At 34.2% G+C, this 15,521-nt stretch overlaps 1 protein-coding gene across 3 annotated transcripts in view; it reads left to right on the forward strand.

Annotated features, from left to right (window-relative positions):
* The first annotated feature begins 297 nt into the window (after positions 1–297).
* poe (E3 ubiquitin-protein ligase-like protein poe) overlaps positions 298–15,521 on the forward strand; it is a 47,589-nt gene continuing 32,365 nt past the window's right edge. For all 3 annotated transcript variants that reach the window (XM_085192412.1, XM_085192413.1, XM_085192414.1), the window contains exons 1-28: positions 298–442; positions 538–635; positions 889–1,025; positions 1,242–1,362; positions 2,036–2,298; positions 2,718–2,881; positions 3,775–3,913; positions 4,138–4,260; positions 4,756–4,892; positions 5,388–5,595; positions 6,054–6,213; positions 6,835–7,001; positions 7,233–7,398; positions 8,016–8,167; positions 8,534–8,690; positions 9,405–9,508; positions 9,751–9,894; positions 10,035–10,259; positions 10,504–10,691; positions 11,066–11,246; positions 11,600–11,705; positions 12,083–12,236; positions 12,609–12,855; positions 13,233–13,466; positions 13,649–13,819; positions 14,231–14,376; positions 14,473–14,612; positions 14,767–14,971. In XM_085192412.1, the coding sequence (XP_085048538.1) occupies positions 321–442; positions 538–635; positions 889–1,025; positions 1,242–1,362; positions 2,036–2,298; positions 2,718–2,881; positions 3,775–3,913; positions 4,138–4,260; positions 4,756–4,892; positions 5,388–5,595; positions 6,054–6,213; positions 6,835–7,001; positions 7,233–7,398; positions 8,016–8,167; positions 8,534–8,690; positions 9,405–9,508; positions 9,751–9,894; positions 10,035–10,259; positions 10,504–10,691; positions 11,066–11,246; positions 11,600–11,705; positions 12,083–12,236; positions 12,609–12,855; positions 13,233–13,466; positions 13,649–13,819; positions 14,231–14,376; positions 14,473–14,612; positions 14,767–14,971 (4,559 nt within the window). In that variant the 5' untranslated portion in view covers positions 298–320. The remainder of the gene's footprint in view (positions 443–537; positions 636–888; positions 1,026–1,241; positions 1,363–2,035; positions 2,299–2,717; positions 2,882–3,774; positions 3,914–4,137; positions 4,261–4,755; positions 4,893–5,387; positions 5,596–6,053; positions 6,214–6,834; positions 7,002–7,232; positions 7,399–8,015; positions 8,168–8,533; positions 8,691–9,404; positions 9,509–9,750; positions 9,895–10,034; positions 10,260–10,503; positions 10,692–11,065; positions 11,247–11,599; positions 11,706–12,082; positions 12,237–12,608; positions 12,856–13,232; positions 13,467–13,648; positions 13,820–14,230; positions 14,377–14,472; positions 14,613–14,766; positions 14,972–15,521) is intronic.

Genomic DNA, 15,521 nt, shown 5'->3' on the forward strand with positions numbered 1-15,521 from the left:
ACAATGTCGTCGTGGAAAGTGAAATATTTATTTACGTTTATATTTCCATATCTTCCTCCTGGTGTCGAGGCAAAGCGCGGCGTTGAGTTCTGCCACTCAACACGCAATGCCTCCAAAGTCCAGAATTCGGCAGAAAGTGGGAAACGGAGTGTCTTAACACTAAGTTCCCTGTGCCTACCCTGCTGTGTGCGTGATACAGCGTGAAGCTGATTTAAAAAAAAAATCTATTCTATGAATCAATGTTTACAAAAAAAAAATGTCTATACTCTATACTTATAAAATTTTGACAACCTGCAATTCACGAAAGGCCATTCTCGAAAATGGCCGCTTCGGGAAGTAATATTGAATGGTCTACGACTGTTAAACCAATTTTAACTGCACTTTACGGCCCATTTTTTGACAAAAACGATGCCGTAGAAATTATACAAGCCATCATAAAAAGGTTCGTAGCCCTAACAATGCGTAATTCCAGGCCTAGACTACTACAAGTCAGCCTTTGATTAATCATCATTTATTTATTTATAATCTTTTTCCCAGTGAAAGTGAGTTCCAGAATCATGACCATGCATATGACTTATTCTACTCGTGCTTTGCCTGTCTTTCAGCACACTTTATCAGCGTAAATGCAAATAATCGTAAGTAGATACTTGATAAACAATTTTTCAAACTACCTACATTTCATCTAAAATATAAATATTGTGAAATTTTAAATTATCTTGTGATGTGTGTCTGGCAATAGCCGGGATTAATGACTATGTATAAGTAATAATGTTCATATAAACACTGTATTTTTCTTAATATGAATAATACAAGTTACAAATAAATGTAAATAAAGTATGTTTTTGTTTCTGCTTAAAACAATTTGTATTATATCTATAATTTTTATAGTACCAGTTGACCAGCTGAACACTGCTCGAGATGCATTCAGGATTATCCTACGACAAATACTTAAAAAGCTCTCTGAAGCCGGATTGAGCTATGATGAAAACACAAATGCTTCTGCCCCTAATATATCAGTGAAGCAGGTATATTTTTTTGTATTCATATTTTGTGAACTTATTTCAATAGTTAACACCTTATCAAACAAAATGTTGATATCAAAAGTACTTTACAAATACCTATAAATAGGAAAAAGTTTGCACTTGAATAGTGAAAATTGCATATAATAACTTTCTTTAGAATATTGATTTCTCATGTCTTTTTTACAAAGGATTTAATGATTTTAAATTGAATTTTTGCAGCTTCTGTTGCCTATTGTTGGATTATGTGGTATTGAAGGAGGAGGCCTTCCACAATCTGATCTTGTTATATTGACTTCACTATTAAAAAGTGCTAAGCTTCCTGCTCATGTAAATGTACCAGGTAAGCTTTTATACATTATATATTTGATTCCTTATTTATTATTATTTTTGTGTTTGATTTATTAAAAATTAAAGAGCAGATCAGTTGGCAATATCCCTAAGAATCAAATAATGTATGTGACCAAATAGTAAAGGAATGAAGTTTCATGTTCACAATGCTGTTTTTGATGATATAATGGAACAATTATTAAAAAAAAATTGATTGAACAAGAAGAATTGATAAACAGAGTGGAAGCATCAGTGCTCCTTTTTTGGGGGAAAGAAATTAATTGAAATACCTCGTTTAGACATAGGATTTTGTTTTCATTTCACAATGTTAATCTATAGCTGTATTTCGTGTGATGCAGTTCAGCAGCTTCCACTATCCCGCACAGAGCAGGGTAACGGAAGCCGCAAGGGCAGTGAACCTAGTGTTAAGATACTCCGTTCCCCACTTTTCAGTGAATTCTGGATGCATTGTGTATTGAGTGGCGGAATTCAATGCTGCGCTTAGAAATTAAAATATAAATTTAAATAAATATTTAATTTCTTCAAGTGGGGATCTAACCCACAACCAGTCGATTTTACAGTCACACCTTGTGCCTCTGCGCCACAACCGGAAACTAAAAGACATTCAAGACTAATTTATCTTTTTTAATGTAAATTGATATTGTATTATACTAATTATATTTCAGACCAACAAAATACCAAATCTTCAGTTATTCCAAGTCCAATAACTTCTCTTGCATCTCAAACTTCAAGTACAGAAAAACAGCCTCCATCTCAAGCTCAAAGGAGATCAGATGTTTTATTGGAACAACTTACTATGCCTCTTAAGAATACGGGAACTACTGTAACTCAGAGTCAGCCAGCTGTGGTCATGTCACCAGGAAGCAAAGAGAGTTTGGACAATACCAAAGATGGGAATACTTCCCAACAGCCCTCTGTAGATGTCAAGGTTTGTTGCATTTAGGTAATTAGTAGGGAATAATTTTTATAATCTGTGCCTGCTATGTATATTTATGATTTCAACAGTTGTTCCTCTTATTTAAAAATAACCTACTTATGGCTTTTCTTGTTTTGCTACCTGATATATTTTAATAGCAACTAAAATATTGTGGTGTTGAGTTCTACCAGTCAATATGCAGTGTCCCCAATTTAGATAGAAAATAGAGAATAGAATGTCTTTATCACACTTGCTTCTCACTGCCTATTTTTAGGATTAAATATCAAGGTAATATACATTGTTTATTTGGGAAGTTTAAAACTTAAGTACAGTTTATGTGGTTCAACTAACTTTTGATTTACTTAAAAAAAAGAATTATCTATACAGTTTCCACATCTCTTAAATATTTAATGTGGCATTTGTTTCAATAGAAATGGGTGGCATCAACATGTGCATCCCTATTGATGGAGCTAAGGGCAGGCGCAGTGGTACTGAAGGTGTGCTCCTCACTGCCATGTCTACAACGCTACCTAAACCGCTGGGACAATGCCAAAGAGAGTGCCTTGGCACCTCAGTTTAATGCTGATGTTTCACTGTGAGTATTTGGTTTCAGACAAAGATCTCATGGAAAAAAATCTAAATTAACTATTATATTATAGCTATATATATTACGACCACGAACGCTCTGTCAAGAGCGAAACGACAAAGAAGAAAGAAGAAGATATATATTATACTATAGCTATTATATTTTGTATTATATATGTCACCGTAAGATTATAAAAACCGTCAGTTCATAATATATCTCGCGAAATTTATCGAAAACTTGTAATATGCGTTGTGACCCCAGAGCTAAGAATCTAAAAAGGTGTCAATAAAATGGAAACTATATTTATTATGCGATATAAAGTATGGTGTATTGAGAATATTTTTTTAATATATTTGGAAATTAAAATATAAATAAAAATATATATATTTTTTAAATATTAATTAACATAATAAATTAAGAATCAAGATTATACACTGTAACTTAGGTATTTATGTACTAACACTTCCGCAGGTACACAGATTTTTAAGTGCAGATTAGGTTAGTTTAATTATTTTTTAAATTTAGAAATAACTAAGTTTCTAACCGAATCTAACCTGCATTTAAAAATCGCCTAATCTGTAGCTGCGGTAGCGTTAGTACTACTAATTGATAATTTTTACAACTTTTTATTTTTAACATATATAGAGAGAGCCCTGTAGTAGTTTTTGAACTCTATGGTGAATTTTTGCGTTTGACAATGTTGGTTTACAAGGTTTAGCGACTGCGTAAAATTATGAACTGACGGTGTTTATAATCTAACGGAACATATATAACATTACTGTATATTTTAATTGATTTTTATTTTAATTTGTCAACTAATTGTTGCTACACCAAAGTGGCTTTGTATGACTATAAAATAAGGGGTTCATTTATTTATGCAAATATTTTTATTACCTCTCTAGGCTCCATTTCTTAGTAAATGACGTACATGTGTGTCGCCTAGCACTCTCTTTACCATGTTTGGAGCCATTCACACCGGAACGTATTGCGGCGCTCAGCGACGTAGCCACATCTTGGTTACTGTGCTGCGCCACTGCTCAGGTATATTTTATTTGCTTAAATGAAATGTTATATTAATGGTGCCTCAAATAACATAATTATTTATAATTATGTGGTTAATATTAAAGTTTTAATCTAATACAATTATTTATTCCTGTAGGAATGGAAACCAAAATGTATATATATATATATATATATATATGTATATGCGTGTATATAATTATTGAATGCTAGCAAGGCTGTTAATTATGTAATTAATATTTAAGGCTTCACTCCACCCAAAAGATGAAGAGAGTGAACAGCAGACTGCAACACTAGTGGAAAGTGCGCTCAGTTTATACAATACTGTTGGAGAAACATTCAAACAATCGACGCGCGCTGGTGGTTACGTAAGTTATTTTTTTCTTTATTTATAACATGTAAATATTCTTCCATAATTTCGTTTCATACAAAATATCTAAAAAATCTGTTTTAATTTCAAGACTTTGTTTCTCTTTAAAAACAATATATTTGTGAAAATGATTATGCCAATGTATGAATCTCTGATATTAGTTTCTGAATGCTATTAAATATTATATGAAGCCAGTCGTGGCGCAAGGGCACAGAGTGTCACTGTAAACGCGACTGGTTGTGGGTTCGATCCCCATTCAATGAAATTAAATATTTATTCAAATTTATATTTCCATTTCTTCGCTCTGGTGTCCAGGCAAAGCGCGGCGTTAAGGTCCGCCAATCAAAGGCATTACGGCCTCTAAAATAATCAGCGGAAAGTGGGGAACAGAGTGTCTTAACACTACTGCCACCCTGCTGTATGCGGGATACCTCGTGAAACTGATTTAATTTTTAAAGTTTATATTAAATATTGTAAATGCATGTTTTGACAGGTATATCAAAACCACCTCATGATTGGTGCTTGGGTGCTGCTCTGCGGCTTGCATCACGCGCTTGCCGGCGCTCCCGGACCCACAGCTTCTAAGAGCCCCGCTAAAGTACCCTCGCGTCCATACAACCTTACTAAGATGTAAGTCCCTCTGATAACAAGATGCTTCATCTACAAAGGCCTGGTGTTGTGTTCCGCATCTCAATAAGCAATATCTGTAAACTTAGGTGGAAAATTGGGAAAAGTGTCTTAAAGATGTTATGAGCAAAAAAATATATATTTTTAAAAGTATTTAAAATAATGTTTAGTTTTTTTTAACATTATGTACATAAATAATTATGATATGATTTATATTTTTATTTTTTCGCTCTGGTGTCGAGGCAAAGCGCGGCTTTAAGTTCTGCCACTCAACGCGCAATGCCTCCAGAATTCGGCGGAAAGTAGGGAACGGAGTGTCTTAACACTAGATAACCTGCTGTGTGCGGGATAAAGCTGGTTATAATATTTAAAAAAAAATTATTCTGAATCTCTTATGATTTTACATAAGAATCTTGAAGTAGTGAGTTAAGGAGATTAAAAATTTACTAATAAGTAATATCTTCTCTCCATACATCTACAATCATAACAAATTTCTAGGCAACAAGGTCTAACGGCAGTGTGGGTAGCGCTCGGCGGCCGCTGCCTGGCGTGGACGGGCGCGCTGCTCTCGGATGCGCGCCTCGAGGCGCTGAGCGTAGCGAGCTCGTCCACAGCATCCGAGACGCCGGCGCCGCTGCACATACTGGCGCACCATACCGCCCACCAGAGGGAGCTGAGGCTTGTGTCCGCTGCGCCGTTGCATCAGGTATTTTAGAGTTTTATTGTATGAGTAAGTTATAATATATTAATATTACTACATTGTTTTTGAGATTATGAGATTACAAGTTATATGATTATTAAATTATATTTAAATTAATAAATGAAGTCGTCGTGGCGCGTCTTAGCACTAGGTTCCCTCTACCTCCAATTCTATACGCGGGATACAGCGTGAAGCTCAAAAAAATCAATGTATAAAAGACAAGGATTATTTTAACCTGTAATGTATACTACCAATTCCTTTTTAGTATCTATTCTTTCTTTAATATTTATCTTTATTTAGCATCTTTCTCTGAAATGGTGATATATTTTTATTCTTTTTTTTTTATTTATTTTAACTGAACACTACAGACATGTGATCCGTACTTTTTTCTCTGTTTTGATTTGATTTTTATTATATAAAATTAATGAAATTTAAACAAACAAACAAATTTCTTTCATCATCAGCTATTTGTATCGCTCGGAGTGGTATGCTACCGTAAAGCGACCAACTTGAAGCGTGCAGTAGTACAGAAGCAGCACCAGGACGCCGACGTTGATAGATCCGACTCGACTGTTTACTTCCAGGACATGATACTGTGCTCGGAGGATTCTGAGACTGATGATGGTAATGATAAAAATTGTTATATTACATAATATTTTTTAGTTACACTTCTAATTCAATAATTTTATGGTGTTTTATTAAGATCATTGTTTGAAAAAGAAAGATGCCTTTTTTAAGTTTCTTTATAAAATGTTTTAAATTTACTTACATATTTTTCACATTTACGAAAACACGTTAATATCATTTAACGTGTTTAGTTTGTAAAGCAAATTTATCCTGCACTCTGGCTTCCGGATCCCGTATCTTTGCTAGGAATTACATAGCATAAATTTGGTATATGTCTATTAAAGGCAAAGACGAAAATCAACGTTCATTAAAATATACATAAAAATAAATTATTAACATTTTCCAACATAACGATTTATATACATATTTACGTACATATACATTTTCTTGGGTTTCACTGTAGTAGCTTGTATAAAATAATTATCACGGTTGATAGTCCGGATAATCGCGAATCCATATAACTAAGAGCAGGGTAATCGAGTCTCAACTGTACAAATAAATGGCATTGGGAAGGAAAAATATTTTAAATTCTACAAGAGGTCTTTCAAATTGTATCACATTCTCTATAATAATAGGAAATTATTTCTATATTGTTTTAATATTTGATTGGTTACATAGAAGACAGCGAACCTCTCTTTGGACTCTGGTTCGAATCGACGCTCGTAGCTCCCGACGCGTTGGACAGCGGCCTCACCCGCGCCGGCGCTAACGACAACGACAACTCCAACGAAACTAATACGCGTCCACAACAAGCCTTTGTGCCCGATAAAGCTGAACCATATTCGGTAAGCATTTGTTTTGTGTTAAATTAAATAATTAGAAAATGGCTTATATTAATGATAAAAACTATATTACAAGCATGAGTTTTGTGCTGCTATATTTAAACGCAAAAAATAGATGTAAATAAACAATATACATTGTGAAACGTAGATATAAAGTTAAATTGACTAGATAATTTGGAGTGCAGGGGATATTACGATAATAATATCTTTAATTTTTATTTATTTCATTTTCAGTACATAACATTAGCAACGGAAGTCTTTAGCCTGTTGACGGAAGAAATCCTCGGCGAAGGTGTAGAGAGGCTGGGACCCAATGCGCTTCAACTACACGAAGCACACCAAGCATTGCTAGTAGCCCTTGCTAAGGATCTTGATAGAGAGACTGCTAGAACTGATACTGGTATGCATAAAGTTTTTTATGTACTATAAATGTAAAAGAGGTCATTGGTTGAGCGGCACAGAGTCTGACTGTAAATGCGACGGTTGTGGATTCGATTCTCACTCTGGGGACGCAATAATTTTCATTTTCTCGCTCTAAGGAGGAGCGTGTAAGAAGTGCAACTACCAGTTCTTCTATTTAATACGCGTTGAGGAGTCTTGAAAATTGAGCGGAAAATGAGGTGCAGAACACTAGGTTTTCTCTGCCTACCCTGCTTTATATGGCATGCAATGTGAAGCCGAAAACAAAGAAAATTAAACTACTATTAAAGCCATATACATCATTCAAAACTTATTTGTTGGTTTAGCTATATTTATTATGAGATCAGACCAAGTAAAAAAAAGACTAGGCATTTTAATTAAAATTTAATTGTTTTCCCAAAATAGGAATCGAATCTACACAATCACTTACTGTCCTCTGACTACGCCATGATTATATTAATTTTATTATTATGGGATTTTAAATTATGATTATAATTTAGTCGATAAATAAAATATGTCTACTAAATAAATCAATTTAAATATCATCAATTCTTATGCTAAAAAAATTAAGGAAATTATAATGAAATTTTATTTCAGGTACAATATCACCATGTTTTGGAACCCGTCTTGGTTCCTTATATGCAGCGTTCAGTTCAGCGCTGGTGCGTTACTTACACAACTTACAGCCTGTGTTGCAACAACAACTTGTGAGCACTGGATCCGAGAGAAATAATATGACACCGTTACACGTAAGTTTTTTTTAATCGAATTAATAAAATGTTTCGAAATTTCCTGTTCTAAAATATTAAAACAACCAAAATATTGACGTAACTTAAGTTTGTTAGAATTACTGTCGCCTAAAGCAAAAATCTTTTATCACACAAGGCAAAATTTTATTTGATTGACAGGATTACAATATTTATCTGCTTGTACACGCATCAGTTTTGGGTTCGATTACTACTTGGGGAAATATTTTTTTTCACACTCGGGTAACGTTCGCGAATTGACACGGAATGTCTTGAAAATATTCGAGACACTCCGTGTTAATTGGCGCCCAATAGGGCGGTGCGTGGAGAGTGGAGTATCGTAACACTTAATACCTTCTTATTTTACAGGTTGGTCCTCGTGTAGCTAAACTACTAGGCGGTATGGTCCTCAGCAAGGCGGCAGCGGATCGCGAAAACAGCATACTCGTTATGTGGCACAAAATTGTCAATACACTACAGGAGTGCGCACTCCAGAGTGTATCTAGTCAGGACCATGATTATGAAGGTACAGTAATATTTCGTTCATCTTTGTAAAATTATAATTCATTATTAAATTACATATATGATGAAGTTCTTTTTTTTATAATTATAGAATAAAGTAATTGATGGTTTTAAAAAATCTATTATTACTTGTATGAAAAAAATATTATCATAAATATATGTATACAGAGTGTTCTTGTCAGCACGACTTTAAATAAAACCACAGTTTTAACTACTCTATAAAAACCTAATACAATTAAAACAATTTCTTTTTTCCATAAGTGAAACAGTTTTTTTAAACAAAATAAATAATAAAATAATCGTTGTAAAATAATTGTAAGCACAAATAAACCTATTAAAGGGACACCACCGCACACGCATCATTCCAAAATCGAGTCGTAGGTATTGGCGATAAAGTTTGTTTAACCTTTAGTAGCATTTTTGTAGTAGTAAGTGTTTACGTTATTGGTATCTATGCGTAACTGCGTCACACGAAGTACAGTTATGGATAAACGTGAAATTTAAAAAAATCCTACATCTAAACTGTTGAGGTATCTTGATTAATTTCTTTAGATATGGGTTTAAATTAAAATACTTTACCCTATATGATTTTCCCGTAAAACCCTATATGCTGCTACAACTTAGTATGACAATTTAATTTCATAATTCGATCGTTTTATTCTCAATTGATTATGAGGGATATCTAAATAGAATTGATTATAAGGATTTTTTATTACAGATTTAAACGTTGAGCATGCACAACTTTTGGTATATCTATTCCATTCCCTGACATTAATGCAAAAGAAGTCTGTGCTTCTTACCACATCTAATGCAATAATTAAAGTAAGTATCTAATGTATATTTATATTGGTTTTGTTAAATATTACACCACTATACATTATGTTAAAACAGATGTGTCAATAATTATTTGTAACGGAAATATTATATATGTAGTGTTTGTTGTAATTTTTTATAATTTACAAAAATTTCAAGTATATTTATATACGTCCATTGTTCTTTTGTTATTCTTTAATCTTCTTTTGTTACAAAATAATAGCACAATATTTTTTTATCTTCACTTGCAGGTAGTTGAAACACTTGGTATAAGCGATAGGAAGCGCGCTATGAACTTAGCACCACATCAGCTTATGTTGATTACCAGACTTATGTTGCTGCTGGAATATCTCATGAAACACTTGTACGATGCTCCACAATGTTTATTACAACAGGTAAATAATATTTACAGAAACACAGTATTATTGTTGGTTTTATTTTTTTTTTTATTATTTTTTTATTATTTAAAGATTTTTTGAAATATTTTCATTGCGGACGTTAAGCAATATATATTTCTTTTTTATATTTTTTTCAGATTGAATGGAATCTGGTTATTTCACCTGGATTAGCCCAACCGTCATCAGAAGCAAATAATTCTGGCATGAAGACGACAACGGACGACGGTCTACTAAAATCCCGTATTTACTGCCAAGTGCCACTCATAGAAACATCTTACAAACCATCGCAGAGATCGTTACAGGATGACTCGTCGATGCGACCCAAGTTCTATGCACTCACTAATGCTGAAATAAATAATCAAGTAAGCAACATTTATTGAATAGTGAAAATTTTATATTTATAATAATATAAATAAAAAGAAAAATTAAGATCAGTCATAGCCTCGATCTGATAAAGCGACAAACGCGGTGTTTGGATCCGCCACACAACACAGAAAGCCTTCAGATTTCGGCGGAAAGTGTGAAACGGAAAATGTCTTAACATTAGATTTCCAGATTCCATATTATTTTATTAAAATTGTTTGCTAATACATTTGTAATCTACAGGAAAATCCCAAACTGGATGGCCTAGCATGCAATTTTGTACTGGGAACACCACACAAACTGAAATACCCACTACTATTAGATGCATTGCTCTCACTATTGAATTCAGCGTGCTTGTGCGACAATTCTCAGTATCACAATTCTTTGCCAGCGTTGGCTGCGGCCAATTATTGTTTCCAGACAGCTTGGAGGTATGACTTCATTTTAATTTCTATGTAAATATTTTTAATTAGCTTAGCATAGCTAGCATGCTCTAAAAATTATAAAAATTAAGTGGATTTTTTTATTTGTATTTGACTTGTGTTGGAAAATGTCATTAAATGAAAACACTAATTTAGACTGATTACTAGATAACTACATAATTTGTTCTTCCTATAAAAACCGCTAAAATAATTTAACCCTACCACTTAACACGCAATGTCTAGAACAATTGGCGGAACTTTAGGCTCCCTTTTAAATTATCCTCATAATATGTTCCCTTTGCCAGATCTTAGATAGTATGAAACTAAAATAAAAATTATAGTACACGATATTTAATATAATTCAATTGTATTTTCATTGTCAGGCTGGTAGTAAGCATGCCACCAGCAACACCGCACATGGACAAGTTGCAAGCGGGCACAGCGGCTGACCTGCCGTCCCCGCTGCCTCTTCACGCCATCGTGTGGGCGCCGAGAGCCGACGGCAAAAAGCTTTTTAATTCCTGGCTTAAAGACGCTCTTGTAAAACAAGGAATGTATACTCAGGTTGGTTTGTGATTTATGTCTAATATTGTACCTTTTAGGTTTTATTTCTATTTATATTCTATAGATAGGATAGGATTGAGCTTAGCTAGTGACACTTCTTCTCGAAGAGTAGAGAACTCAGGGTCGGGACACTTTTCATTTCACTTTCTGCAATTCACGCTTTGTATTAGCACTGCGGAGGGAATGAAAATAATTCAAATATGATTTTTTTATTTATCATTTTATATATGTGTAATGTAACCATATTACAATAAAAAAAAATGTACAATGTATTTTTTGTTAAAATATCACAAGTAATAAATTATATAACAATATTAATTATTACTAGATATCTTGACGGTTTTTTTTTGCAGTATGCCGAAAACTTGCTGGCGGGCGTGAGTGCGTCCTGTGACAATATCAAGTACACAGCTTGGCTTGCATCCGAAACTATTAAACATCTTAAACAGAATATGGGATGTAAGTTGATTTAAAAGTTTATTATACGTATTAAGTGTGCGAATAATGTTGTTCGTTGATATATTAGCATCACTGTGTATCGCGCACACATCATGGTTCCCACTTTTCGCTGATTCTGGAGGCTTCGCGTGGCCACTCAACAGAGTGGTGAGTCTTAACGCTTTGTCACGCCACCAGAGCGAAGCCATGTAGCCAAATATTAAATATTTCATTTCTTAGAGACGGAATCGAACCTTGAATTCAATCAATTGTAAAAAATGTTTTTCTTATGCTTAATGATCGCAAACAGCGAGGAATTGCTGCATTTGCAATTTTGCAATGCAATTTTTTTTTTAAATAGCTTTATGATTTGAAGTTTTATATATTTTTTGTTTTAGCAAACGGTCTACCAAGCCTTCTCGATGTTATATCGTGCGACGCAGCTCTTATGAGATTGAAAGTTTGTCTTGTAGACTCTGCTTCAACATCTGAAGCACATCAGTTCATGCCTGATTTACTGGATCTCTTAGAAACTATATTAGAATGTTGCCGGTAAGTTAGTTAATAACAATTAATGTAGTATATGCTTACATATAATCAATTTCTTAAAAATATGTTTAATGTTGATTTCTTAAAACTCGAACAAGTAGCTAATTATAATAATAACTAATTAAAATTATAATGACTTTGAAAAGAGCAACTGTTGAGTTTCTTGCCGGCTCTTCTCAACAGAACTGCCTTCCGAACCGGTGGTAGCTTTTTGTTTATATGTTCATTCGACGATTCAAAAGTGCTTATAATAAGTTTATTTGAATAAAGAATATTTTGAATTTGAATAAAAAAAGTTTAGTTAAATTTCAATTTAATTAAAATTTATAAAAACATGTTATTTAGTTATTTCAATATGAATTCAAACTAAAACAGGCTAAGCGCCAGCATGGAAATAGACGCACTACGAGAAACCGAAACCGACACGACCAACGCGTCTCGCGGCGCCGACGACGACGCAGTATGGGCGGCGCGCATGCGCGTCAGCGGCGTCGCGGGCGTGGAGCGCGTGGCCGGCGTCAGCGCGCCCGCGCTCGGCACCTGGCTGAAGGTGCAGTTGACGCACAATGTGGCTGCCGCGCTGGACGCCTGTGGTGTGGCACCGTCGGTGATTGTTGATACGGTTCGTGTGGTTTTGCTTTGAAGTGAATTAATATGTTAAATAGAGTCCTAGATGGTGGAAGTAAAAATTTTTCAGTACTTTGCTGAACGCTCTCCTGTCTAGAACTACGATCAGATCATGGCTAACTTTATTTTTTCTATTGATTATTTTGACAAAGTACACTAAAAAGGTCTTTTTGTAATAAACTATAAAAAATAGACTTCTTGCTGTTAATTGTGTAATAAATATAAACATTACGTAATAAATGTAAACATTAACGTTTTTATTATTAAAAACTACAAAACCGTTATTAATAATATTACTTTTTAATTGCGCATATATTAGTCCAGTGCTTAAAAAATTATAAAACGCTAAACATAAATAATTTTATCATACAGTCTGCTTACGAGTCCCATGTGATTCCATCCGAGACAGCAGTTCTCAAACTGGTGTCCTACCACACTACGCTAATGAGCGACAAGGATTATAACGACAGAGAAAAATACTCAATCAGAGCGTCTCTTACTGCTCTAGCGTACTCGGCGGCGCAACTACTAGAAATTGGTTCTGGCAAACTTGCTGATAATGCAGCGTTGACTAAGAAAACTTTGGACCTTATTGTGCCAGCTTTGGTAGGTATTTGTAACTTGTACTTGTGTACTTTTTATCTTTAATTTTCGTTTATCCTTGATAATTCAGCTTGGGTTAGTTGAATTATCAAATTTTAGTCTTTATATGCTTTATTCCTGGAATGTAAATTATTTCAATAGTTCTTAGAAAATAAACATTTTTTCATTAAATTTACATTGTGCAGACGGATGCCCGACTACAATTTCTATTGGAGCCGTTGGCGGCGACTTTGAATGCACTTGTTCCGCAAACTAATAGGGCAGAACAATTGTTATTAGAGCATATGTTGAAAACAACTTACCCTGTGTTAGTGGATCATTTGCAACCGTCTACAGAAAAGACTCTAGGACTTATGGTAAGCTGTAAAATACTATAAATATTTAAATCATAGATCAGCTTCACGCTGTATCCCGCCCCCAGCAGGATAGGCAGAGGTAACCTAGTGTTAAGAACATCCGTGCCCCACTTTCCGCCGAATTTTGAAGGCATTGCGTGTTGAGTGCTTTGAGTCTCAACGACGCGCTTCGCTTCGACACCAGACTGAAGAAATAGAAGTATAAATTTAAATAAATATTTTATTTCCTCGAGTGCGGATCGAACCCACAACCAGTCGCGTTTAGTCACGTTTTGTGCCCCTGGCTCCACGACTGGCTTAGTATTTAAATAAGTAAGACATCATAGTGTAGTAAATAATCTGAAGTTATACTTCTGTTTTGCCGTTTTATAAAGACCACTGATGAAAACAGTTTAATTGTTATGTTTGCAGGTTATATATTGGGAAGTAATACTAAATAGACCAGCGGGTCGTGTGGCCTACGAAAATGTATTCGCTGACAACTCAGAATATGTGCTTGGCAAAATTTTACTATCGGCGCCCCATGCCCGTAGTGTTTACACCGAAGGAGTTATAAAGTAATAATTATTTTCTTACAGATTTCTTACATTCGTTTGTTGATTTCAAATTTAAATCGTATTATTTGTTGTATTAATTTATTTTTTTACTTACAGGCTTTTTATCAGAATATTTAATGGTTGTGAAAGTTCAGAACTAAATAGTGCTCTTTGTATATCAGTTTGTAAGTTCATTGGAATAGCAGACCAACAGAATCTTCTCAACCTTCTTTCTCACATCTGCCTATCTACACCAGGTAATTACCATCTTATTTTTGTGAGACTTTCGGATTTATTTCTAGTAAATTAATTCCTGTTTCAATGACTATCACTTTAAAGACAACATCTTTATATGGAAAACTAAAGTTTTAACTAAAGTTTATTATAGAATTCAAAAAAATATTCTTACAGCCTCCCCAACAAACGGTAACCCAGCCTCAGCCGCCGGTTCTCCAACAGAGGCTGAACTGCCAACACCCACCTCCTCCGCTCCTGAAGGCAATCCCGCCTCGTTGGCTCTAAGGAACGCACTACGTTCCGTCTTCCGTACAGACGATGCGGCAAGGAATGACAACGGCAATAGAAGTGATCAGGATTTGCCTGTGTTTGATACTCCGTGAGTGTTAAAAATCTATTTAATACAATTATTTTTATAATTAAGTATATGTATGTATTGTAGGGCTCAGTGGAACAGTGATTGATGATGGTTATGGGTTTGATTCCCACTCCCGGAAAAATTTTATTGGAGTTGTTTTAATTCCTCCACTATCAAAGACAAAGCTAGCATTGAGTTCCACCATTCAACATGCAACATCTTGAAAATTTCTTAAAAAATAAAGATTTATTTAAATAAAAATTTATTTCTTTTAATCTTCAAGCTTACTATGCTGTAAGCTTGAAGATTAAAAGAAATAAAAAATATATATTTTAAAAGATACTATTGAAATAATTTAATATCCCTATAACAGAAACATACATAAATAGTTGTGGCCTAAGATCCCTTTGCTAAAATTTGCAAGGATCTGTTTTTTTAATGAAACTTATATTTAGGAATGATACATGATTCGTAGAATAGATTACACTAGGGTTGCCTAGAAGAATCCTGCCGCAATCGTTTTTAATAAAAAAAATTCGTAATGCGTTTTTGGAGAAAATTGCACTCATGT

The sequence above is a fragment of the Heliconius melpomene genome, chromosome 11, assembly GCF_056956725.1.
Source record: "Heliconius melpomene rosina isolate 202511_hmr_F chromosome 11, ASM5695672v1, whole genome shotgun sequence".
Classification (NCBI taxonomy): Eukaryota; Metazoa; Arthropoda; class Insecta; order Lepidoptera; family Nymphalidae; genus Heliconius; species Heliconius melpomene.